Consider the following 26,116-nt stretch of genomic DNA (forward strand, 5'->3'; position numbering starts at 1 on the left):
CATCCCCCCTCTCCCACAGATGCAACATCCCCCACAATAAACAGCTTTCAAAGCCCGTCTCCCATTGATGTCACATCAATGCCCCAGGAGATAAAAGCTGAGAGATCCAGAACCAGTGCTGGGTTTTCCAGGGAATATTAATTAGAGGGAAAGCCTCATTAACACAGCAAGGGTGGCTGCTTACGCTGCCTCCCCCTCAATCCATATGTCCCAGGCCCCCCAAAGGGACACGGTGGGTGTCAGGCCTCCCATCTGCCTTGGTGGTCTGAGCAATAGGGTGCCCTGCACATCCCCCAGTGTGTTAAATGTTAAAGCAGGTGTTAATATTAAAAAGACGCCGAGGGAAAACCTGTTTCTCTCCATCCATGGCTGCTGGGGCTCCCAGGTGAGCCCAGAGCCCTGGGCAGGAGGAAGTCCTCCTGTGCCATCTGCAGCAGCCTGATGGCAAACCCAAGTGTTTGTGGGGGGAAAAGCGGCACATCAGCCATTTGATGTGTTTTTGAAGGGCTTTTTTGACAGCTCTGCAGCTGGAGAGGAGCAGGGGGAGTACAGCATGCTGCCTCCAGCCACCCTGAGCCTCTGCCCTGGTGGAGAAAGCCCCCGCATCTGCCACCAAAGGGAATGTGGGAAGGGATCAGGAAAAAGAGACACTGTGAAGTGGCACAGGACTCCTGAGCCTGCAGATCCCACCCCATCATCCTCCTGAGAGCCTGGGCAGGCTGGGCAGCACCCACCAGCCCTGTCTCATGGTAACTGCCCCAGAAAACAACACTTTTAGCAAAACAGCATTTACCATGAAATCAGAGGGTTGGTGACAGGAAAGGGATGACAAGAAAGGACAGGAAGCACCACTGGGAGGCTTTAACCACCATAGCCACCAGTGAGAAGCAGCACCCCTGGGTGCCCCAGCACCGAGCCTGGCCAAGGGGTAGCAAGGGGTCCTGAAGGGGGGCTGCAGTAGAACTCAAGCAAAGCCACCCCTTGCTAAGGCCATAAAGCCCAGGGGTGGCTCCAGGGACAGGCAGAGTATGGGAAGCACAGGACATGGCCACCAGCACCCAGTGACAGCAGCAAGGCAAAGGCACCGGGGGGACAGAGGCGCCACAACAACAGTTATTCATCACAAAGAACTTCTCATTCTGTTTTATTTTACTGAGAGGTGAGGCCAATTCATCCTGACAGGTTCACAGCACAGCTCTGCCTGGGTGACGATCACAGAGGCACCAACAAGCAACACAGTATACAAGGAAAGCATCCAGTGTCTGTGCCACAAGGGGCTGGTGGGCACCAAAATGAGCTGAGGATGTCACCCCAGCCCCGTGCCACCCCAGGGACAGCTGCCAGTGTAGCATCTATGTGGGCTTCCCCACAGGCACTCAGCACCAGCCCTGCTCCCCGAGGATGCTCTCCTGGCAGACACAAACCAACTCGCTCTGAGCACTCCTCAGGACAGGTGTCAAATCAATCCCCACAGCAGAGATGCCAAGTTTAAAAAAAGAAAAAAAGAAAAAAAAAAAAAAAAAGGCAAAAAAAAAAACCCAGAGGAAAGCAGGCAGCCATCTGCCAAACCAGCAATTTTCAGCTGGATTGGCAGAAACACTTCAGGCTTTTAAAACCAAGAGAGGAGAGAAAACAAAACCCCTCCTCTTCCAGAAGCATAGAAAGCACTCAGATGAAGTGCAAAATTCCAATTTGACTTCAAAGGCATTTCTCCTGGCTAGTTACTCCCAAATCCTGGCACAACCCACTAGAAAGCCAGTGGGCAGTGCCATTTTGTTGCCAGATGATGGTACCCAGCCAGTTAGGATGTGAGGAGCCATGCTGGGGGAGCACAGGGTGTCAGAAGGATGTTGAAAACCTGGTACTCACCCATTTGGAAGCAGGGAGGACAAGGAGGGAAGGAGGGGAGGAAAGGGAGAACAAACTTTCCATCAGTTGTAATCAGCAGGTTTTTTTCATGCACTATATATTAAGTTAATGTATGTTACAATCTCCTCTGTAACGGAAAAATACCACAGCTGTTGTAGCCAGTTACACTTTCAAAAGCATTTGACTCCCAAGTCATCCAGGTGCATTTCACAGTTACCCTGGGTTGCTATAGGAACCCTAGCAGTTTTCCCATCTGACTTCTCCATTAACACTGGGATTTACATTTAATTTGTTTTCCTTTTCCTCAGCAGGAAGAGGTGAGAAGCAAGCGTGCATACAGGGGCAGGAGATGCTCCTCCATGGGTGTCTCCTGGCCATACCAAAAGCAGCACCCACGACCACAGTCAGTTGTGCTGAGACACTGCTGGAGAAACAGAGCTGCAGGTGGGGAAGGGCGCAGCCCCACTGCACTGCACGGAACCATCTGGGATGGTGCTCAGGGTGGCTCTGTTGTGGGGTTCTCCCATGTTCCCATGCCAGTCTGTTCCCCTCTTGCCTTCCTGCAGGCAGCAGGACTGAGGGGCTCATGGGCTGAGCATCTCACGCAGCTCCTGGACAGAGGTGACAGGCAGGGAGCAGGTGAAGTTGCTGCAGACATAGGCAGTGGCTTTCCCATCCTTCCTCTCCAGGGATGCAAGGAAAGGCAGCTGGCGGTAGAGGAACCCAGTGCTGTCTCCATCTGCAACCATCAGCACCTGCCCAAAGAAGGAGCTGTGAGAGTGAGAGAGCGCAGCCAGCTGGGCCTTCCTGCCCCACTGACCGTGCTGAGGGCAGGCAGTGTCCCTCCACACACCCTCCCAAAATGGGAACCCACTCCAGCCCTCTTCCGGAGTCCCACAGTGGTCACATCCCTATAATGCCAGGGCAGGAAGAAGCATGATGGAGATGTCACAGCTTTGCCTCCCTTAACCACACCAGACACTTGGAAGCCAGGATGAAGCACAGGGATCAGCACATCCCAGCCTAGCCAGCTCCTTGGGGACACCTGCCCAGCTCAGGAACAGCCCCAGAAACAGCTGCAGCATTGCCCCATCCCACCTGCAGCCCAGTTCCTCCTGCCCTCCCCACGCTTCCCAGAAAAACTCAGGCAGCAATGAGCAGTGGATCAGGGGCTCTCCCGGCTGACACAGCAGCATCAGCCAGAGGTGATGACTGGGCTGCCAGGATAATTAGCTTTTCTGAAAGGGAAAATGTTTGTTAAAGCCTCAGGGCTTGCAGGCTAATCAGGAAAAAGGCCAGGAGCTGGCAGCCAGCCTCATGCCGACACAGATGCAAAGGGTGAGCAAAAGGCTGCCCCTCCCCAAGGCACAGAGGGAACATCCTGCTGCTGGAACTCACAGCTCTCCCTTGCCTGCCCCAATCCCAGCCCTGCATGTGTCTGCTGAGCATGGACACATTCACAACATGTCCCTGCTACTCATGCCAATGCCACCAAGGGATGCTGACACCAAATGCTGCCTCCCCCAGCACAGGCCTCTCCCACCATGGCACTGCTCACCTGGCACGCAGCATCCTCTACACCAGAGCCAGCAGAAGACCCAGCACTGACACCCAGAGACACCCACACAGCCTCACTCATGCCTGGCAGGGGTTGCCTGCACCCTTGTGTCCCCAGGGGGGCACCACATCCCTATGTCCCTGCCCTAGATAGTGGCTGCTGCAGTCCTGTACTATCCTCCATCACCCCACATCTGCTTGACCCAGCTCTGGCTCAGCCTGTCTCCCTGCCTGCCTCCTGCTTCCCCCAATCTCCTCTCCCTTCGCCTTTGTCTGGAATTAATTCCAGGAGTGATTAATTACCAATTCATGTCCAATCTGAAATTCATTATTCATTTTTCTCACAAGCTCCCCAAGGTCCTCTCACGGGGCCAGGATGAAGGCGAGCGGCAGTAGAGCGCTCTGCAGCTGAGGAGATAATGGGATCCTTCATAATTACCCTAAAGACCATTAATAGGGCAGGGACCTACACCAGGAGCTGGGATTCAGCCCCAGAGCAGGGATCCAACCCCTTTTGCTCCCAGCACCAGGACGCCCACAGGAACAGCTATCAGCATCACCCCTACCTGCATCCCCACAGAGCTGCCTGCAGCAAAGGGCTACTCCAGACCTAGGGTCCGTTTAAAATCACAACCTCAATGCAATTTTATGATCAGCATCTCATTACAGCAAGGATTTCAGGGTGAGGTTTGTCAGGAATTAATTACTGGAAAGACCTAATTAATTGTGTTCCTGCACGCAAGCCTGGCCCCCAGCACCCTGCTGGCACGAAGGGAGTGGGGGCCTAGGGGACACAGGGATGTTCCCCCAACTCCTTGGCAAAGGCAATTCCCAAATCAGCCATGTCCCTGGAGCAGGTGACCCAGGGCTGCTCTGCCTAGGGAAGCTTCCTGAGGCAGGGAAGGAAATCTGGGGAGCAGCTGGAGGGGGATGGAGGCAGGATGCCCACGTCTGTGTGATGCAGCATGGAAAGAGGGATGGCTGTTGGGAGGCAGTGGGCTGCTCCCCAAGGTAGTGCAACCCTCTGAGGAGTGGGATTCTCCCCCGTTCCTCCCATCACCTCTGCAAGGTGAGGAACCATTGCTACTGCCAGAGATCACGCTCCTACCCACTCCTGCACATTCCTGCTTGGGGAAAGGGAGATACGTGTCCACAGGGCTGGGCTCTTCTGGGGGAGAGCTCTTCCCTCCTGCCACAATTCTTCTTCCAGGAAACAAACCCAAACTGGAACAGCTTCGGCTCTCTCTCATCATCGCAACATGAGGAACACACAAGGGGCAAACAGAGCTAGACTGCCACCCTGCCTGCTACCAGCCTCCAGCTGCAGCCTCTCACATGCCCCTCGAAGCACAGGTCCCCTGAGAGCAGCCCTGGCTGGCATGACCATGGCTTGACTCCCCCATGGAAATATCCATCCAGAATACCCAGCCCTCATCTTCCTCCCTTCCCCAAAGAATGCAAAAGCTTGAGGGAGAAAGATCTTCCCCTGGCGAAGGAGCATCCCTACCAGCCAGGCTTGTTACCAGCTTTGCAGGAGGGAGCCAGACTGCAGGGGAGAAGAGGGCAGGGCCGTGCTATTTGCTCTGCTCAAGACCCCAAAACTGCTGGTGTGGGCTCAGGGGACCAAGGGCTGAACCACCTGTGGGCAGAGGGTTATTAACAGCGGTGCTGGGCTCCCGTTTTCTGCAAACTGGATCACCCAGGTAATCCTTCAAAGGGACAGAGGACAAGTGTGGGAACAGAGGCCTCACACACAAAACAGGGACCTGCGAGGAACAAGGGCGCTGCTCGATGGGTGATGGCAGAGGAAGGACAGAGAGCTGTGTGCCCCACTTGTGCCCCTGGGAATGTGTCCCTCCTCCTCCAATGCTGCATTAAACATCGCTGGGCACACAGGCAGAGGGTCAGGGGCAACACCCCTGTGGGCTGAGCTAATGAGAGGACAGAGCAGAGGATCCTGTGCTGACGGCTCAGCCCTCCCCAGTTCATCCTAGCTGGTGTTACAGGGGCAAAGTGGTGCTTTGGCCCCAGCTTCCCACATACTGAGATTGAACACGCCAGTCCCTGGCACCAGGACGCAATGGCCAGGGGTGAATCCAATCCAAACACCAAACCCCCTCACTTGCAGCCCAGTCCTATTTCCCTCAGCTCCACAGCTTTGCTGAAGTCAAAGCCATCATCCCCAAGGTAGGGACACTGCCCACCAAAGCTGATGGGCACCAGCTGCTGTGCTGCCTTTCCCTGCCAGCTCCAGATGCAGCCAACAACTCCAGCCCTCTGTGGGACGCACTGATACGTCTCAAAGCAGGGATAAGGACAAGCAGAGCCAGGCAGGAACCCCAGTACACAGCAACAGCTGCTGAACGGGAGAAAAGCTTTGGGAAAAGCCAGCCTCTCCCAGCTGGTGTTACCCAGAACTGGAGTGAGGCACTGCCTCATTACTTTCAAGGATGCGAGGGTGTCTCCAGGCAGTAGGTGACCCAGACACTAACTGGGTCTGCACAGAACATGACACATCCACACTGGGCATGACACGTTCACACTGGAATGAAAGGTTTCCCCTCAGGAAAGCACTGGGCTCAGGGTGAGAGCAGTGTAAACAGCCAGCAGCAATAACAACCACTGCTGCAGCCCCTTCTGGGCTGGGCTGCCCATGCTCTGTGCAGGGAGAGAGGTGCAGGGCTCAGCCATGGCCCTGCTGGCTGTGCTTAGATATGAAAAGGACAGGATGCTTCCCAGGAGAGAGGCAGAAGAGAGGAGGATGGGTGCAACAGCTGCACTAGGAGAAAGGATGAAACACCAGCAGTGCAGGCAGCAGACACCAGGGAAGGGCTGGCAGGCAGGGGGCACCTCTACCTTGTTTGGGCTGAAGACAGAGCGGACACAGTGCAGCATCTCTTTAGTGTCTTCTCCTTGGGGGTCCCCACAAACAACGACCTGTCCAGGAGGAGGGTGGGTGGCAGGAGGGAGAAAACAGAGCTGTGACTGCACCCATGCCATTGCCAGCCCCACTTCCTACAGCAGGTCCTGCAGGGGACACTGAGCCCCAGCCCATACCTGTTTGAGGGTGTGATGGAAGACAGCAGTGGCCCGGACCATCTCTGGGAGGGTTATTGGGATCTTCTGCAGCCTTTCTGAGAAGGCAGCCAAGATTTTCCCGGCTTTTTCCACCCAGTCCATATGACCAGAGTAACAAGCTGCTCGGAGCAGGTTTGTGACACTGACAGAGTTAGGGGTGGGCTCTGCTCCATCTTGGTCTGCAAAGGACAACATCAGCCATCAACCCAGTGCCTCATCACCATCTGCCATCAGCCCTGTCCTCCCACGCCACAATCCACAGAACACATGGCCAAGTCCCTGAGCTCACCATCCTTGAGACGCAGGAGCAGGGAGGGATCGCCAGCCTCAGTGGAGAAATAAGCAAAGCCTTTAGGGTCCCAGAAGAGCTTGTCTTGCATGTGCTGGAGATGAAGGGCCCACTCCAGCCAGCCCTGCTCCAGCGAGGCTTCATACAGGTCAAAGAGTGCCTGGATGACAAAGACATAGTCCTCCAGGAAGCCCTGGATGGGCACAGTGCTGCAGTGGCAGACAGGGAAGGAAAAATCAGAATCTCTAAACTGAGCAGGTTGGAAATGTTCTCCAACCCAGCAAAGCCCTGCTTACTGGTCTCTGCTACCCAAAGAGATGCCACCAAGCAAAGCAATGGCCATGGCCATCACACAACTCAGCCCCAGGGTTCTGTACAGGAGGAGAAGGCAAGGGAAGACATTTGCCAGCATGAAAGATGAGGAATGGGAAAGATTTTGACCTCAGTTTCTCCTCATTGGCTGGGGGACACTAACCCTTCCTAAACTGCACTGGAGCTCTATACAAAACAGCCTCCCTCCCTCCCAGTTCAGACCTGCCTGGAAGAGAGGACAGGGACTGCTGGGGGTCTGGGCAGCACCTGCAGGTGGCCAGTCAAGACTGTGGACTCTCTGATACTCACCTCTGCTCCACTGAGTTGTCCTTGCCCCGGTAGCAGCTCCGCAGCAGCCTCCCGCTGTCCGGGTCGAAAAGGTGTGTCCTCAGGAAAGCAGCTGCCTGTGCAGCCCTGCTCACGTATCCCTGATGAGATAGGGCAGCCCCAGCCTGGGCAAAGCCCGAGATCATCAGCCCTGCGGAGGCAGAGACAGCAGGACAGGTCAGGGGGGCACATGGAACCGGTCAAAGGGTCATTGTCAGTCCTTTGAAGGATGCTCAATGTGAAGCTCATCCTCCCTGATGCCGGCATGTCAGGTCTCAGCTCTTCTGCCCTGTTCCAATCACTAATGAAGTCACTTGCTGTCACCAAACAGACAGGCGGAGTACTGTAAGGCCAGCAAGAGCTGAGCCCTCACTTGTGGGCAGATACAGGGCTCAAGATTATTCCAGTTTGCAGGATAACTCCAGCCCATGCCAGTTCCAGACCCAAACACCCAGGAATTTACTGCTAGGAACAGAGCCTGGGGTCTTCCAGTTACCCCCTGAGGCAGGATCCCCAGATAGACACAGTGCTGTGAACCCTCACCCACGCAGCAGTAGGGATGGGCTCTGTACCCACCAGGGTCCTGGGTCCCCAACTCAGACCCCTTCCCCTCAGCCCAGCCAGAGGAGCTGGACCGAGCCAGGGGAAGAGTTTTGCTGCTCTCTGCTGGCAGCTGGGGAGGGAAATAAAGCCAGAACAGTAACCTGACACTCCCAAGGCTTGCAGATGTGGAGCTGCTTCCACACAGCCCCTGATCTCAGCCTACCCACTGCCCCAGACCCAGCAGGACCTGTGGCTACCAGGCCCTGGTGGGGGGATCCAGCCAAGACATGTGCCCCCAGAGCAGGGCCGGCTCTCACCATTCCACGCCGCCAGCATCTTGGTGTCCAGGTGTGGCCGTGGCCGCTGTGCCCGGGCTGAGGACAGTCTCTGCCGGCATTCCTGCAGCAGGGCACTCAGCTGGACCGGCTCCAGCCCGAACCGCGCTGCCGTCAGCTCCGGGGAGCTGCGGGAAATGAGGACGTTCTTCCCCTTCAGCTCCTGATGGGGGTCCTGAAAGGAAACAGAGACACATAGGAATGCCATTGGACTTGGGAGGTGTTGGACTCTGAGTGTTTTGGGGCTGCTCTGCCATCCCTCCATGCCTGTGGATGCAGGTCCCCTACCTGTGCTCCTGGCAAGTCTCTGCTCTCCCTCACCTTCATGGGGTCCACGTTGCCAGCCTCTTCCACTCCATAGTGGTGCATGAAGACATCTCCCAGCGTTGTCCCCTCTGTGGCCCCCTTGACAGGGTCAGGGAGGAGAGCCCGGAGCTCCTCGGCTGTCCACACACAGAAGGCTCCTTCTTGCTTCTCTCCGGACATGGTGGTTGGGTAGGAATCTGCATCTTCTGCACTATAGAAACCTCCTGCCTGGGAAAAACACAACAGAGAGGCCCTCCAGCTCATGGAAAGCACTTTCAGCCAGCTCCCCATCACTGCGTAGCTAGCAGCCTGGCTAATGAGCCTCAGCAGTACTCCAGACTGAGCTCAGCCTTTATCAAAGGGAAAAACAGCTCCAAGCCACATCCCAGGGCAGGGTAAGTGGTTCCCCTTGGCTCAGCTCAGGGAAGAGCCTACCGGGTCACTCAGGTCCCGTGAGACATAGAGTAGAATGTCTCGGACAACATCAGCAAAGAATTCATCACCAGAGATCTGTGGGAGACACAAGGTGGACATCAGTGTTACATGGGCAGAGGGGGAGAACAAGAGACACAGCAAGATATGGTGAGAGATTTCAATTTGAAGAGCTGGCAAAGGAGTATTTGAAAGTCCAAGGATTTTAAATGCGGGATGGATTCAGAGTAAGACCTTCAACAGAAATCTACTATCAGTGAATACTGCATATCTAGGAAGGGCAGTGGAGAGCAATGCTGGAGTTACACCAAGGTTAGAGGCAGCAGCATTGGTTGCTGACTTGTGAAGACCAGCTCAAAGGCTGTTTCCTCCCCAGTTATACTCAAAGCCCTGGGGCCACACTGTCACAAGTTTGTGCAGCACTTCTGGATAAACAACAGAAGATGAAGGGGAGAACTGGATTGCTCCATGCCCATGGGATGGGGAGTATCTTGGGGAATAGGCTTTGAAGCTCCTCCCCAAACCAGGCCAGTCCTTGCAGGCTGCAAGAGTGGGAGCCACACAGGGATGTCAGAGCTGTACCTGGAAGGCTCTGCTGTACACGGCTGCCAGCTGCCCCTGGTCGTAGAGCATCTTCTCAAAGTGAGGGACATGCCAGTGCTGGTCAGTGGAGTACCGGTGAAACCCCTGCAGAGACCATGTGAAGACATCTCTACCCCACACCTCCTGGGCATGACAGGGGCTTACCCCCAAAGACTTACTCCTACCTGACCAATGTGGTCATGGATGCCCCCATGGGCCATCATCTTGAGAGTGTGCAGAGCCATCTGCAGTGCCCGGGCACCTTCTGGAGTTGTTCGGTGCAGGGCCCAGTACGTGAACAGAAAATTCAAATTCACTGAAACACAGGGAGAAAACAGGAGGCTGTGGGGTGGGCTCTGCCCCCACAGCGTCGTCTGCCCCACAGCAGGTCTCAGCAGTAGAGACCAGACTGACCTGGGGTGGGAAACTTGGGGGATTTGGAAAAGCCACCATAGTCCTCATCATAGGATCTGGAGAGCTGCTGGAAACAGGTGTCCATCACCTCTTTGGCTGGTGGGGGTGACTCCTGGCCCTGCACACTGATCTCTGATGTGTGTCGCAATGCTTCCAGAATCCTCTGGCTGCTCTCCAACAGGGCATCTTTGTTCTCCTTCCACTAAGATGCAAGGAGAGAAAGACAGTTCTTGCCTTGCACCAGTCCAAACCAACACCTCCAGTTCTCAATCACCCACCTAAAATCAGCTCAAACCCACTTCTAACCAAGCCAAAGCCCTGGCTTGTTCTCTGGGCTACTCTTCCTCACAACTGAATCTCCCAGCTCAGTCACCCTTCAAGCCTAGACCAATTTCCCTGTGCCCCCTTTGGTTCAGCCCTGCCTGCTACACCATTCCTGCCCCGCACCTGCTCTGCGATCCGGAGCAGCACAGTCCGAAAACCAACACGATGAACTCCATCCTCAGGAGGGAAATACGTCCCCCCAGCAAAGGGCTTGAGGTCTGGGGTCAGCCAGACACTCATGGGCCAACCACCTCCACCACTGGTGGCCTGAAAAACAAAACACATGTGCACCAAGGCCACGCAAGAGACACCTGCTCTGTGCCCTTCCAGCACATCCAGGTGCCTCACTCGAAGACAGATGTGTGCTTCTGTCCACCCTTGTGACCAGACCACCCCATATACTGGTTGTGCTTGCCTGAGAAACATGACAACGAACAACACCCTGAGGGAGCCAGCCAAAGCTTCCTGGGCCCTGCCCATGCCTCCCTCACCTGCACAAAGGTCATGTACACTTTGTCCACATCTGGCCGCTCCTCACGATCCACTTTGATGCATATGAAGTGCTCGTTCATGATCTCCCCGATCTCCTTGCTCTTGAAGGACTCCTCCTCCATGACATGGCACCAGTGGCAGGTGGAGTAGCCAACTGCAAACAAGCTCAGGTGGGTGAGGAATGGTTCCTGCTCCTCCTTTGCAGGGAGCAGGAAACACACGATGGGGAGAACACTCAGAGATGGGACCCCTGCTACAGGCAGCAGCTGCTGCCTCCCTGGGCAAGAGATGGAGGACAAAAGCCTCCTGAACTCTCCAGCTTTTCTCCTAAACACTGCCCAAGGACTCTAGTCCTGCATGTAGCCCATTTTCAGAAAGCTACTCCAGGATGTGGAATGTTCCTGCTTGGTGGTCATCCATACCTACATGGCTACTCACACAGCAGCTCAGGATGCAGCTCAGCTTATCTGATCATCTACTGACCAACACGTGGGGACACAAAACACTCCTTGTTTCTGGTTACCTGACAGGAATATCAGCTTGTTTTCTGTCTTTGCTTTATCAAAGGCTTCCTGACCCCAAGGGTACCTGTGGGGGGAAGACAAGAGTCCCTCAGCCCCACGGGCACAGGGAGAGGAGGAGGTGCAGAGGGAAAGGCTCCTCGCTGCTCTTACCAATCCACGGGGTTGTGGGCGTGCTGCAGGAGGTACGGGGACTTTTCATTAATCAGGCGGTTAGTGTGACGAGGGACGCTGGGGGGGCCGGGTGTCCCCACCGTGGCCATGGCTGCGATCCCCGTTAGAAATGTGCTCCTGTGACACCAAACAGGCTCAGGGGCTCCCTGCTCACCACAACAAAGCTCAGCCTCTGCACAGAGCCATGACAGACCAGAGCATCAGCACCACCACCCCAGGCCCTGCTGTGCCCCAGGAGAGGTGCTGCCCCCCCCACTATTCACTCCCCACGCCGAGGAAACCATTCTGAGCCCCAGCCCCGGGTAGCTCTGCTGGGGCGCAGTCCACCCCAATCTCCCCCCCAGGACCTTACAAGTCCTTCCCACTCCCTGGAGACTCAGAGGAGGTTGTTCTCCAGTTTGGCACACCCCCACCCCCGGTGGGGCGAAGGCCATTCCCAGGGCTGCCCCGCACCAGCACACTTTGGGGGCACACTCAACAGCTGTAAATGCAGGAGCAGCATCTGTAGGACTTGACCTGCGTGCCCTCTGAAAGGACATCCCCTCAAGAGAGGGAAATTCCCTGCCGTGGGGTGGGTGCGGGCAGAGCGGGCACAGGCTCTGTGGTGAGGGGAGTGAGGAGCAGGAGGGGACCAGGGAGACCCGTCTGCTGCTGGGCAGATGCAGGGTTTGGGTACGGGGATGCAGCCGGGATGCAGGGCTGGGATGCGGGAGGTGGGAAAGGGGTGCAGAGCGGGGGTACACAGTACGTCAAGTCGTGCAGGGGCTGCGGCAGTACGAGGACGATTTAGGAAGGATACAGGGGGATGCAAAGGGATATGGGGAGGATGGCGGGGGAGGCAGGATAAGTGTATGGGTGCGGAAAGGCTACAGGAGGAACTCAGGAAGGTGCACGGAGGATCTAGAGGAGATGCAGGAGGGGTACAGGGCGTTGCAGGAGAATTCAGGGGACGCGGGGGCTGCAGCGAGGACACGGGGGGCACACGAGAGGTGCGGGGAGGACTCGCGGGGTGTGGGGAGGCGGCGATGGCGCAGCGGGGCTGGCGGGGCGCGCAGCCGCCCGCCCCCACGGTACCTGCGGGCACAGCGCAGTGTCGCCGACAACATGGCGGTGTCCCCCCGGACCCCGCCCCGCTCCCGGCCACGCCCCCAATGCCACCGCCCCTCCGCCACGGCCCCGCCCATGAACCGCCGTGGCTCCAATCACCGGCTCCGCTGCGGCGCCGGCCCCGCCCCTGAGGCGCAGCCCCGCCTCCACCGAGACCTCGCCCCTCCCGGTGCCGGTCCCGCCCCGTTACCGGCCCGCCCCCCGCCCCGCCCCGGCGTCGCTCAGCGCAGTTAATTGTCGCACACGCCACTACACCGGGTCGCTCAGCGCAGTTAATTGTCGCACAGGCCACTACACCGGGTCGCTCAGCGCAGTTTATTGTCGCATGGGCACCCGCAGCCGCCGCCGCAGCTCCCAAGCACCGCCGCCCCCCGCCCCCGGAGCGGCGCCCAGCAGCGGGCGGGGGGCGGTGGCGGCGGGACGGGGGAGAGGGGGAGCAGCCAAGGGAGTGCGAACCCCGCGGGGTGAGAGGACCCGCGGCTTCCACCCCCGGCCCCGCGCTGCCCTAGATCCTCGCGGTTCTGGGGGCGAAGCCCCCCCACGTCGGGGGTCCATCCAGCAACCGGAGCCCATGCACCCGCCCGGCCCGCTGAGCAGAGCTCCCCCCAAGCACAGCCCTTTGTAAGGCCTCCGCCATGGCCCCTCACAGGGGAAGGGGATTCCCTCCTGCCCGGCAAGCACCGGCGCTCATGCTGGCTGCCCCCCAGCCAGCCCCACCGCGGCCCCCCACACAGGCCCTCGCAGGGGAAGGGGTCCCCTGTTGCCCTTCAAGCGCGGGGGCTCATGCTGGCTGCCCCCCATGGTGGGCACGGGGAGGGGGCTGGGTGAGGGCACCCTCCCGTGCAGCTTAGCAAACCCCCAAGTCTTGGTGGCAGGAAAGATCGGGGGGGATTGTAACAGCTGGGGAGGGGGTGAAAGTCCACATGTCCAGAGGGTTCAGAGGAAGGGATTGAGCCCCCCGGGCGCAGACGGTGGGGCCGGGGGGCCGCTCAGCGGCAGTAAAGGCTGTGGCAAGGTGCTGGGGATTTCAGGGAAGGTGCCAGCCTGCGGAAAGGCACTGGCGGAGGCGGGGAGGGCAGCGGTGGCAGCGGGGACGCTGCTGAGGGGCAGTGGCAGGGATGCGCTGTAGGTCATGGAGTTGGCGGGGTGGCCGGCGGGCAGGCCGGGCACTGGCGAGCTGGTCCGCATCTGGTTCAGCGTCGGCTTAGGCTGCTCGGAGAGGCTGAAGGGGTTAGTGGGGGACGGCGTGCTCAGACCTGGCAAGGAGAAGGGGGAACATGTCAGGACAGCCAGGCCACCCCCAGCCCTTCTCCTCCTCTTCCTCCTTCTCCCTCGCCCACCACCTGCCCAGCCCAGGGAAGCCCCGGGTCAGCAGCCCCACAAGCACGTACCCGAGAGAAAGGGGTTGCGAGTCTTGGAGGCCGGAGTAGGTGCGACCAGGGAGTCCAGGTTGACCAGGGAGGAGGCGGCGGGGCCAAGGAAGGCCTCAGGGGTTTTACAGTCCTTCCGCTCCTTGCCAGATTCAGGCAGGGAGTCAGCCAGGTTGGCAAGGTCAAAGCTCTTTGCCCCATCCTGCCTGGTGCTGGGGAACAGGTCGCCAAAGGGGTCAGGCTCTGGGATGGAAGGAGGAGAGATGAGACACGTGAGCCAGCTGGGAGACACCAAGGGTGACAGCATCCTCCCTTGTCACCGCACAGGGTGGCTAACACATCTCACCCCAGGTCACAGCATGACACAGTGGGGCTGAGCCTGCAGTATGGCCTGCCCAAGTATCCCCCAAGCCCCCATGGGAGACAGCAGACATGGGTACATGAAGAGACTTGGGCTGCTCCCGCAGCTGTGGGGCAGGCTGAGGCCACAGCACGTGCCCGTGGAAACAAGTTTTTGCCATGCCAGCAAGCAGCTACACACACCCTGGCCAGCCCTAGAACTGCCTCCCTGCCACAGGCAGGGACAGGTGACCGTCCCCACCTGCCCACTCCCAGCTCTTACCCACAGGGCTGCTGGACTTGGCCGAGGAGGGCGGCTGCGAGGGCTCCTGCTCCGGCGGCTCAGGCGGCTTTGCAAACGGATCAAAAGCGTTCCCCCCTGGAGCTGGGGGGAAGAGGGGACACTCAAGGAGGGGAGCAAGCAGGGAGGTGGGAGGCAGGAGATGGAAAGGCAGGAGAGAGGCAGGGGTGGCTGCCTGCAAGGAGACAGAGAAGAGGGGGTACAGTGCGGGACATGGGGTTGGGGGGCAGGAATGTGCACTGGGGAAGGCTTAGATGAGCTAGATCATGGGATCATTGCAGACCAAGACACCCCTACTGCTTGCAGCCATCACCCCACACCAAGCAGGTCCCTTTCCCAGCCCCAGCAGGGACAGGTGGAGGGGACAGGTCTGCAGGAATGCTTTAGCAACCAGCACTGGCCCCTAGACCAGGTTTTGCAACCATCACCAGGGACCAAAACTGGGGGCAACACATGCAGGACCTGCACAGGGCTAGAGGAAACACCAAGGAGGAACTGGGAGTGCACTGAGTGTTGAAACACAGGCTGCTCCTACACTGTTTCCCCATCTGCAACGTGGCAGCTGCAACCAGCAACAGTCCTGTCTGGTCCTGGCAGGGTGTACAGGCATCATTTGGGTTTTGCAAATAGCTATCACTAATGGGACATAGCATCACCTCACTGCTGGAGAGGTGTGGGGCTGCCACCCACTCCCATGGGATGGCTCTATTAACTGCCATGTAAATTAAAGTAGCCTATTCTATACAAAGCCTAAAAGTTCCTTGAAGTCTTCAGGATGCTGAGGGGTGAACAGAGGTCCTGCTGAGGGTCAGGAGGGTGGGGAGTTGGTTGAAGGAGGAAGCAGGGAGAACCCAGAGATGCCCACTTGCAGGAGGGTAGTGATGGTCAAGGCTGTCCTCAATCCTCAGCAAAGCCAAAAGGTCCATTGAGCCTCTTACCAGGGGTCGGAGGCTGCTCGGGCACAGCAGCCCAAGGGTCAGGAGCTGGTGTAGAACCGGAGCCCTGGGGGGCTGGGGGGGATGCTGTTCCCCAGGGGTCTGCAGGAGGGAAGCCAGAAGACATGGGTGCCTTCCCCCAGGGGTCAGAGGCTGCAGTGGTGCTGGGGGGAAAGTCCCAGGGCCCAGCAGAGGTTTGCTGGGATGAGGTGCTCGCCTGGGAGAGGGGTTCCCCACCAGGGTCTGGGACTGGCACCCAGGGATCCGCTGCACCGGTCCAGGCAGAGCCCACCAACTCCACTTTGGGTTTCATATCTGGAAAAAAAGGGAAACTGTGGGAGAGGGGAACAATGCAGAGTACAGAGGAATGCTGAGTGGTGGGCATGTGGCCAGAGGACCATGGCTTCCAGCAGTACCACCTGGGAGTATAATGGAGTAGGCAGCAGAGGGAGAAGAAGGCAGAGGTCCTCATCGTTGAGCTCCTGGGGACTGGGGAGGAACAGAGGCAAGGGACAACTTTGTGCCACTGTCCCAAATTTTGGCAGCCTGCAAGTTGTCCTCACCTGGCATATCCCATGGGTCAGCAGACGTGTGGCTGGAAGGGGCTGGCGCCGGCCCGAATATATCTGCCAGCTCCATAATAGAGGACTGCAGACAGAAAGGGAATAAAGAGGTGAGAGGAGCCTGGCAGACCTGGAGGATCACCCCTGTGTGGGCACCCAGCCTCCAGTGCTGTACCTGGCTTTTCTTCATCTTATCCTCTTGCTCTTCATCCCTGCCTGGGGCAGTCTCCTCCACGGGTCTCTGCTGCAGGGAGTTCTCCCCTTGCCAAGTCCTCACTTCCTGTGGGGACAAGGGATGGGGCCTGTGAGCTCAGCAACCCTGCAGCCAGCATCTTCTCCAGGAGACACACCCAGCACAGGAGCTGCCACCCAGAAAGTCCCAGCATCTGAGCAGACAGCTCCTCCAGGGCCAAGCCCCCCAGGAGAGCACTCAGCAGACAGCCTGGAGCAGTGAAAGCGAAGCGGGCACCAGAGCAAAGTGACGTTTCAGGCTCCGGTGCCACAGAGAGAAGACCAAGTGCAAGGAGAGCAGAGCGCCAGGACTGCAGGACACAGGTACCTTCTCGTGCTCCTCTTTGCTCAGCGCGAGCGCGAGCTGCAATTGCCTTTCTTCGTCTGTACTGGAAAGTGGAGGAAGTGGCTTCTGGCAACAGAGGAAATTCGGTGACATTTCATCTTGCCCTCAGCCCGCAGGACTGCTTGGAGGTTGTCCTTCTCCTTGCTACCACCATTCCTGCGGCCCCTTGCCTGCCTGCTCAGCATCTGTGCCCATCCAGAGTTGGCCTTGCTGCAGACCCCCAGCCCAGTGTCCCTGTGCTCTCTAGCCAGCTCCTGCTCAGGTTCCCTGCAGCCCCCGCCCAGCTCCTTCCCCGATCCCATCACCAGCTCCTGGATTAAGGCTGGGATGACCCTAAATTAGGCAGTCAGCATCTCCCCTGGGAGGTTTCTGGGGACTCTGATGCAGTCAGTGAAGGAGAGGAGATGAGTTACGCATCCCCTTGCCCTGGCATCCTGCTGGGGAAGAGGGTTTGTGACACTGACCAGTCTCAGTTTGGGATTCCTGCCAGCCCCACACCTAGACCTGAGTAGACTTTGGGGAGAGGCTGTCCCTGTATCACCATGGTAACCCTGATCACTGCCCCATGACGCTTTTCCAGCAGTGTGGGGACTCACAGGGGCTGGGAATGGGTACCCTGGTGGGGGGGTGTGTGTGTGAACACCCGTACACGTGTGCACATGCATGTGCAGCCCAGATGGACTTCAACAAACAGGCAACACTTTCCTGAGAGTGTTTCTACAGTGCTCATTGGAGCAGTGTGAAAAGGCTATAAATACTCCCATTCCAGGACAAAAATAGGGATATACACCCTGCTCTGCCTCCAAAAGAGCCTCCATCAGGCAGAAAAGACTGGCAGCAACAAGCACCATGTCCAGAGCACATCCGGCAGGACTGAGCTCATGGTGCTGGGTGCCAGCTCCGGGAGATGCCCACTGGTCCAGCCACGCAGCTCCTTGGTTCCCATGTCCCTCTGACTTTGTGTACTGGCTGTACCCACAGGCATGTGCATGCCAGCTGGTTGCCAGTGAGCAAATGATCCATCCTTGGTGGAAAAGGGGCCAGCAGGTAGGAGAGGGGACAGCCTGAGGTGGCTTCACACTGGGCACAACAGTTCACTTGCTTGATTTCTCCTGGGGCTGTTTCCCAGGAGGTGCTCCTTGAGCCCAGTTTGAAAGGACCAAACAAGTGGGAGGGAGCACCTGCATGCAGTGAGTCCCCAGCCCCCGGGATGCTACTGGCCCTGCATCCCACAAACCACTGGGCAAGGCTTTGCCTCCTAAAACCTCTGTGGGTCGGCAAGAGAAATGGAGGAGCTTAGACCAAAAGTCCTCAGCAGAAGAGGGCAGCCAGGTTGGGGGGTGGGGGTTGGGGTAAATCCAGAAGACACCCCCAAGTTCACCCTGGGGTTTGGGAGGCTGGACAGATCCCAGCCTGGTGCTGTCCTCTCTGAGAACAGGGAGCAGGGGTAGCCCATGCCTCCATCTGCCTGCTGGCGATTTTGGATGCCAGACAAAATGCGAGCAGCCTGGTGCAGTTGCAGGAATATGCACCAGCCTCAGGCAGCCCCCAAAAATCCTGCCTCTTCCCAGGGAACTGGCCCACTGTGTTCACAGATAAGGCAAGGTACAGGGAGATGTCTCACACCCCAGGACAGGCAGGGCCACTCTACCTTCTCTGCCTCCTCCCGACTCATGGCCAGTGCCAGTTGCAGCTGCAGTTCCTCCTCTCCTGTTGTCTGGGGCCGTGCCTGCTCCAGGTCAGAGGCAAACCGTGGAGATGAGGATGATGCTGGGAGATAAAACAGGAAAAAGGGAAGGAGTGGCATCAGGACTGAGGTATTTTGGGGAGCACATCAGCAGTTTCCAGGCCTCTGTCCCAATGCCCGGCCTCCCCAGGAGATGTAGCCACACATTAGAGCTCCCTGCCTCGAACAAGCCATGAGTTTAAGGCTGGAGGCACCACCAGCTGTCACTGCTGCTGGGGCCCACCACTGGCCCAGCCAAATCTCTGCCCTGTGGTGCAGGATGGGCTTCACCACCACCATCTCAAAAGATGCAGGAGAATGACGGGCACCAAGCAGGTGCAAACCAAATGCAAACACCTGCCTCCCCCGCGTGACCCCGAGTGAGCCACCAGTAACACTCACAGTTGAATGAGGAGGGGGAGCCCCGTGCCCGGCTGTAATCTTCCCCATAGGGTGACGCCCGGCGGCCGTAGGTGACCTGGTGGCTGCCACTGCCCATGCCCTCCAGGGCCATGCGCTCCTTGGTCTGCAGCGCATGCGCCCGTTCCTGCTTCAGCCGCTCCTCGTCCTTCAGCAGCGCCATCACCTGCTTCACCTTCTCCCGGATGTTGATGCCCTGGTCCTTGCCATCACGGTCCACGTACTGGAAGTCCTTCAGCGTCTGGATGGTGTAGAGGTTCTCCCGGCACTGGTGGGTCACCTTCTCGGAGCCGGTTTTGATGAGGTAGTCCAGGAGGGTGAGGGCTTTGTAGACGTGACGCCAGTTCTTGCCGCTGTCATTCAGCCGCCGCCAGATCATGCCCATGACCTCGGCAAAAGCCACTGTGTTGAAGGTGAGGTCGGCGATCTCCGACATCAGGGAGCTGGGAGGTCCCCAGGGATCATTGGAGGTGGCCTCCCGCACCTTGATCTCTGCCTCTGAGTAGTTGTGCACAATGTTCTTCACCTGCCGGCGCAGCGCTGAGGTCGTCATGGCTGTGTCGCGCTGGAGACCTGCTGGTGGCAGGTGGGAATGGTGGAGAAGGGATGGGTGAGCACGGCCACAGCCTCACCAGCACCTGCAGCAGGGAACAGTGACACTGAGATCTCAGCATCACCCCAACCACCAAGACACATCCCCAGAGCCCTCGGGCGGCACCAGGGACACTTCTCAAGGTGGATGTGACCATCACAGGTGCATCAGGTGCACCCTGCCAGGCTGCCACGGCTCACCGACTCGGACACACAGGATGCTCAAGGGGAAAAGAAATCTCATTGCAAGTGATACCAGCATTGCAGAGCCACCACAAGTTTTCACTCTGGATTCAGCAACATTTGGAGATTCTACCCTGCATTCTGCTTCTAAAAGTAACCATCTGAAAATGGCAGCTCCCTCCTCCAGATCCTGTCTGCCTCAGCTCCGCTGTCCTGGCAAAGCTGATTTCAGACTCTCCCAGCCCTTGTGCAGCCAGGAGTTCCCCTGTACCCCCAGATGCACTACCTGCAGCTGCACGCAGCCCTGCTTGTCCCAGTTGTCAGCCCAAGGCTCTCAGTGCTGTCAAGGCTGCATCGTGCAAACCCAAAACCTCATCATGAGTCAGAGCCTATCGCGACTCACTAGTGCTGGCAGCTGCTCAGGCAGGTTTTCCCAGCAAATTCGGTAATTTTGCTCCCGCGAGAGGCTGGCAAATTCAGGGTGCTAACAGCCAGTGCCAGGTCAGCCAGGATGGATAATGCAATGCCTCTCTCACCAAAACCCCGAGCTGTCTGAGCCTCCTCTGGGTCTAGAGGCAGGGGCTGCAGGGGTTGGCATGGCTGGGAGCTGCCCTGGTACCTCCCCACGGGCAATGCCTGTCCTTGGGATGCGCTGCACTGACACAGATGAAATGATGTGGGGCAGTCTGGACCTGTCTTTACATGAGCCCATCACAAGCCTGTACCCTGCTCCATGCTGGTCCTAAATCCTCACCTTCTCCCTGCATGGTGAGAAGACACTGTTCACCTTCGTTTTGTCAGAGGGCCAAACTGAGGGAGAGGCAGAGGCTGCCTGGAGCTGCCTTGTCCTGGGCAGGGCTGCACCACAGGACTGGGGAGCTGAGCTGCTCCCGGAGCTTTGACAAAACTCACTGGCAATTTTTCCTCCATCCAAGATAACACGTGTGAGCAGGAGTATCTCCCCCACACGGCAGTCTGCAGACAGTGGTTCTCAGTGTCCATCCCATTACCCACCTCAGGTGCCGGTACCTCCCTGGACTGCAGCTGCTGCACCACATCCAGCCCTCTCCAGCTCAGGATACCACTCCATCCCACCAGAGCCGGGCCAGGGCTGTGCTGATGTGCCCACAAGCCATGCACGGCGCCCACCACGCTCCCACACAACCCGTGCGACCAGTCCAGCACCTCCTGCTCCTGTGGGCCAGCAGCCAGGTGCCCCACAGCTCTGCCAGCAACATCTCCCGTGAGTCAGAGAGGAGCCTGGCGCTGCCACGCTCGCGGGCGGATGAAGTTTCTCCCGAGACGCTTCCCTGCACCGATTCCCTTTCGCAATGCAGCCCGTCAGCACGGCCTTTGGATCCCACCAGGAGAGCCCGTGGTGCCGACGGCCAGGCCACAGCCTGCCTGGCACCGAAACACCTCCGGGACGAGGGCAGCAACACAGCAAAGTCCTCCAGGACTTGCCTCCATGCTCTGCTTTCCACCAACACACAGGTGGAGATAAAGGCACGTTTTCTAAAGGTGCCACCAGCCTGGAAAGCACCAGCAAACACACTGGCATTCCGAGGAGGAGGCAGGATGGTTCCTTCTGCCTCCAATAGGTTTCCTAGCTGGACAAACCCCAGGTCCAGTGACTGGCTCCCGGCATTGCTCATCCTGGCCAGAAACCTGACCCCAGCTGGACTTTGCCCGCCATGAGATGGCCTGGGAAGTCTGAATGGAAAGAGATGGGAAGCATGGGCTCGGGTAGGGATGAGAGGAATGTAATCAGGGCTGGAACTGCCGGTGGGGTTAAGAGCTGTGGGTTTATCAAACACAATTATCATCCCCCCCCCTCCCTGGAATATAAAGGGAGTGAAACAGAAGCCGTGTGGGAGATAAGGCGGCAGCACCCAGCAGCTCATATGGAATTACTGCAGTGACCTTGACCAAGAGGTGGCCAGGTGGGAGAAGGACACGGCTGCGGGGCCAGGTCCCCATCGCCTGCGGGCCGGCGCGGGGGGCTGCGGGGGCGACGAGGGGGCGGGGGGGGGCGAGAAGGAACGGCCTGGAGGGGGAGCGGGAGGGATGGGGGGGGCTGCAGGGGGGCCCGAAAGAGTCCGGCGAGGGGAGGGGGACCGGGAGGGGATTATAGCTCCATCCTTAATCAGGTGCAGGGCTGAGAGAAGCAGTGACTGCCATGGCGGGAGCAGCAGGGACCGGCCCCCGCAGCGCTCTCCGCCCCGCCGCCGGCTCCCGCAGCCGCCGCGGGAGCCCGAGCCCGGCCCGGGAGGCGTCACGGCACCGAGCTGCCCGCCGGGGCCCGCCATCCCCCGGCAGCCCTCGATGCTCCAGCGTCCAGAACCTTCTTCCTCCTCCTCCCCCTCCTCCCCACCGCAGCCCGGTGCCAGGGGCGCGCAGCCCCGGTTACCTGCGCGGTGCTGTCGCCGGTGCCGCCGCCGCCGCCGGTGACCGCGGGCTGGAGGCGGCCGCAGCCGCCCGCTCCTGCTGCGCGCCGCCGAGTTGCCGGGCTGGCTGGGCAGGTCCCGGCGGCAGGTCCCGGCGGCAGGTCCCGGCTTAACCCCTTCGGGCCTGCCCAGGCACCGGCAGAGGCGCTCAGGCCCCCCCGGTGCGGTGCGGCGCAGCGCGGTGCGGTACCGGCCGCGGGGGATGCGGCGCCGAGCCCCTGCCCCGCCGCATGCGGGAGGCGGGGATGCTGTAAATGCTCAGTCACTGCCCCTTCTCTGGCAGCCAGCCAGGCGCTGCTCGCTGCTGCCTGCGCGCCTGTATTCCTTTTTTTTTTTTTCTTTCTTTCTTTCTTTTTTTTTTTTTTTTCCCCTCCCTCCTCCACCCCATTATTTTTAGACAGAAATCCACGTCCTCGGGCGCGGAAGAAGCTCCGAGGCATGTCGACCTCCCCACCACTCTGCTCCCTCACTGCTACCCAAGGCCACGCTCGCAATTTGGGTTCTTTTAATTTTTTTTTTTTTTTTTTTCCTAGGATCTAAATTTGGAGAGGGTTCTTCCCCTGCTCTGAACAGCTCCCGGAGCCTGGCTGGGGGGAGAGAGGGAGGCATCAGATGACATGACAAAATAAGTCATGTCTCTCGATCATTTCAATGCCACCCCCTCTCTCCCGGCCTCTGCTTTCCATTTTAATCGCTGACAGCCCTTCAACTATTATGGATACATATAATCTTTTTAATATCACTGACATTTTTCATGATGGAAAGCACCTCAGGGGCGCTGAGACATTCTGGGGTGGGAGGGGGGCCATGCCTTCCTGTCCTGCTCCCGCCAGCCACACGAAGTGCAGAGCGGAGATCCATCTTGCCCCAGGGTCCTGCCTTGGGTATCGGTGGAGGCCATGTGCCTCTGGGGGCTTTGCAGATCTCAGCAGCCTGACATCCCCAACAGGCTCTGGCCGTGCAGACTGAATAAGCATCTAGTCCCACTCCCAGCCGCAGTGTGGGAAAAGAACATATCCAGCATCCAAACCCTCTGCATGTCAGCCCGGAAAACATCCCAGCCTGGGAAGTGGCAGGCACTCTTCATGGCAGCCCAAGCTCTAAGCTTTCTTCTTCCTCCATTCCCAATGCTCCTGCTTCACTTTGTCAGATGCTGAGGCAGACAACTTGCCTTTCTTCAGGCAGTAATTTTTTTATAAGCAAAGTGAACCTCTCCTTGGGGAAAAAAAAAAAACCAAAAAACAAACCCGGGAGGTGTTTTTGGAGCTGTACAAATGTGGGGTTTCTTTGCTGGGGGGCCCAAAACCGCACATTTAAGGTATAGGACCCAGGAAAGAACTGCTTGCCCTCAGCAGAGCCTGACTGCTCACCCAGACCCCCTCTGCCATTGAGAAAACTCTGCAAATGCTCTGTCACCTTCTGCTTGCACCGTTTTCCTGCAATTCCCCCTCTTCCCATCCTCTCTGGTGGCGATGGTGTCTTCACGCCCCACTCACATGGGGGGTGGGGTTTGGAATGCAACTCCCAAGGCCAGGAAGGTCGATCACCTTGGTTATTTAGCAAACACAGCACAAATTATTAACACTAATACAAATAATGCCCACGTTTGGGAGAGGAGAAGGAATAATTTCCTTGCCTGGCTGCAAGGACTCAGCCTTACAGGGTCCTGCGGACTGCAGAGCTGACAGCCCTGAGGGGCTCTGTGCTAAGGACAGAGCCCACATCTTACACTGGTCCTGTAAATAAGAGGTATATGTTTCTAAAGCTGCTCTGTGGAAGCCAGCTCTAATTCCACTGCAGTTCTTGTCCTGTTACTTCCACAAATCAATGCAAAAGGGAAAAGAAAAAAAGAAAAAAAAGCAGCTGGCTCACAAAAAGCTGCAGCAGCCAGACAGCAGAGTATCACATTTGTTGGCCCAGCACATCCCTTCCTGCATGCTGCTTGTACCTTGTCCCCTGAGGACACTCTTGGCCAAGGCTGGAAGAAGCACTGGCAATATTTATGACAAAAAAATTATGACAAGAAATTAAGACTATTCACTATTAGACTATAGGCTATTAGTTTTGTTCCCCTTTGCAGAACTCATAGGCCACCCACCTGCCCTCTGCCATCAGACTCCTCCCTCGGAAGGGAAGATGCCAGCACAGGACATTCTTCCATTGTACATGACTGATGTAAAACTTTCATCTACTGGTGTTGTATTAACAGATTTTCCTGTGGGCAGATGAACACATGGAGCCTAGCTTCAATAGGCTGGACTGAAGACATGGATCCATGGAGACATGGATTGGCTTTGCCATCCTTTAAGGTAATTCCTGCCTCTCAGACAATCACGTTGCCTCTAGAACGTGCAGACTCCCTCTCTCCTAGAAACAGATGGCTTGAGCAGTTTGAGTTGGGCAGATTCACAGGCTGATAATCATCTCCAGGAAGGCAGGAGCTATTGTCAGAGCCTGTGAGACACACCCCAACTTCAGGCCTTTTTCCTCCTAATTCTCAAAATGTTGCAGAAATTCTCACTCCAGGAATGCTGAGCAGAGACATTCCCTCTGTGGGTCTGTGCCCGCTAAGCCAGAGGAGGCTCCTGCTGCTACAGAAGCCAAAATGCTTCCCCACACCCCACAAAGAGAAAACATCTCAAAAGATGAGGAGCCTCACCTGGCCAGTGAAAAAAACAAGCTGTGTTTTGCCATGGTACTGCTGGGAGCCAAGGGGAGGAACAGATCCTCTCCCCAGGGACAGCACAAGAGTTAAAATAAGAAAGCCGATGACACAAATTCAGCAGAAGGAGCAGTCGTTTCACACTACATGTGCAGCTCCAAGCAGTGTGCCAGCCCAGGGACACGTGCCTAAGGGACACACCTGCAGCCACTGAACTCATGGCTGAGTGACACAGCATGGATAGGCATCTGCTGCCTCAGAGCTCCAGTGGGGTGACCATCCCCAAGTAATGATCTCCACTGACAGCATCGCTCTGCAGGGCCAAAGCCTTTCTAGGGAATGCTGTCCAGCTGCTTTAGCAGGAGGGTGGCACTTACTGACACCAGGCCAAGACAGACCCCACACAGAGTTCACTCTGCCTCAGAAGCTGCTCCAAGTAAAGTCCAGTGTGCCACACTCAGGCCTGGGATGCCTCCACAAAAAGCCCCATTCCAGCAGTGATGCACACAGATGGAAAATGGTGATGAGCCCAGACACATAGGCAGATGGACAGACAGGAGGGGTGGCTCTAACACGAGGCCTTACCATGGCCCACAACTTTTATAGCACAAATTTCACTCATTTAAGAGTGATCAGTCTTGGAAGGAAGCATGTTAACATCTGGCTCAGAATGGGGCATGGGTACCTGGAGCTCAATGGAAAGGGATGGCAAGATCAGCACAAGAAGGAAATCTCTGAGTGCAAAAGCAGTCAGGGTGGCACGCCCATTGGGACAGTGTTTTTACTGGGATCCAGAATGCCTCAGAGAAGCCTCCTGTTAGCAAGTCCCAAGGGGAGACTGGACAAGCCGCCAAAAATATGATGAAAACCAGGATGGATTTGTCTACTTTCCTGGTACCAGTATTCGTAAGTACAAGAACACCCTCCTCACTCACCTGCTAGCCAAGCACAATCAAGACACAAAGAGCATTCCTCATGTTAACTGGCACTTTTAAATTCTCCTTTAGCAGAAATACCAGTATTTTCCAGTCTTAACATTTTCTGAGGTGGTGATACTTCTTGCCTTGTCTCTTCTTGGCAGGCATCATCTGTAGCAGTAACAGATGATCTACCAATAGTCTCACATCACAGTGTGTCAGAAAAGAGGCAGCCCAGTATTTGTAATCACTGAATCACTTCAGAAAGAAGAATCACCACTCCATTTGTGTAAATATGGTTATTTATTTTTTTAAAGCAAGTCTATTTCTACATACAAAGGGCTTCACTCCCACTTCAGAGCATGTTACTGTTTTAGATCCTCAAATAAAGATACCATTTCACTCACCATTGAATCCAGCAGC

At 57.3% G+C, this 26,116-nt stretch overlaps 2 protein-coding genes across 7 annotated transcripts; both read right to left on the minus strand.

Moving 5' to 3' along the window:
- Positions 1-1,127: 1,127 nt before the first annotated feature.
- On the minus strand, positions 1,128-12,669 carry SPATA20 (spermatogenesis associated 20). 5 transcript variants are annotated; one of them, XM_066200581.1, is made up of 16 exons: positions 12,630-12,669; positions 11,535-11,727; positions 11,384-11,448; positions 10,860-11,014; positions 10,492-10,635; positions 10,045-10,246; positions 9,816-9,946; positions 9,631-9,735; positions 9,052-9,126; positions 8,632-8,844; positions 8,293-8,485; positions 7,415-7,583; positions 6,794-7,002; positions 6,484-6,683; positions 6,283-6,405; positions 1,128-2,624 (listed from the first exon to the last, which is right to left on the minus strand). In XM_066200581.1, the coding sequence occupies exons 2-16, from the start codon at positions 11,642-11,644 to the stop codon at positions 2,454-2,456; spliced, it is 2,265 nt and encodes a 754-aa protein (XP_066056678.1). In that variant the 5' UTR covers positions 11,645-11,727; positions 12,630-12,669; the 3' UTR covers positions 1,128-2,453. The 5 variants fall into 5 exon arrangements, with proteins under 5 accessions (XP_066056678.1, XP_066056677.1, XP_066056676.1 ...); XM_066200580.1 differs by having other exon boundaries at positions 6,283-6,363; positions 11,535-11,672; positions 12,630-12,667; XM_066200579.1 differs by having other exon boundaries at positions 11,535-11,672; positions 12,630-12,667.
- A 289-nt stretch (positions 12,670-12,958) lies between these two features.
- Positions 12,959-22,351, minus strand: EPN3 (epsin 3). Of its 2 annotated transcripts, XM_066200366.1 has the most exons (10): positions 22,078-22,351; positions 18,876-19,531; positions 18,399-18,517; positions 16,730-16,813; positions 16,346-16,450; positions 16,171-16,255; positions 15,611-15,922; positions 14,655-14,756; positions 14,054-14,275; positions 12,959-13,918 (listed from the first exon to the last, which is right to left on the minus strand). In XM_066200366.1, the coding sequence occupies exons 2-10, from the start codon at positions 19,444-19,446 to the stop codon at positions 13,599-13,601; spliced, it is 1,920 nt and encodes a 639-aa protein (XP_066056463.1). In that variant the 5' UTR covers positions 19,447-19,531; positions 22,078-22,351; the 3' UTR covers positions 12,959-13,598. The 2 variants fall into 2 exon arrangements, with proteins under 2 accessions (XP_066056463.1, XP_066056464.1); XM_066200367.1 differs by lacking the exon at positions 16,730-16,813.
- Positions 22,352-26,116: the final 3,765 nt, after the last annotated feature.

This window comes from Chamaea fasciata, unplaced genomic scaffold (genome assembly GCF_029207755.1).
Source record: "Chamaea fasciata isolate MVZ Bird 193981 ecotype frontalis unplaced genomic scaffold, bChaFas1.0.hap1 SCAF_19, whole genome shotgun sequence".
In the NCBI taxonomy this organism is placed as follows: Eukaryota; Metazoa; Chordata; class Aves; order Passeriformes; family Sylviidae; genus Chamaea; species Chamaea fasciata.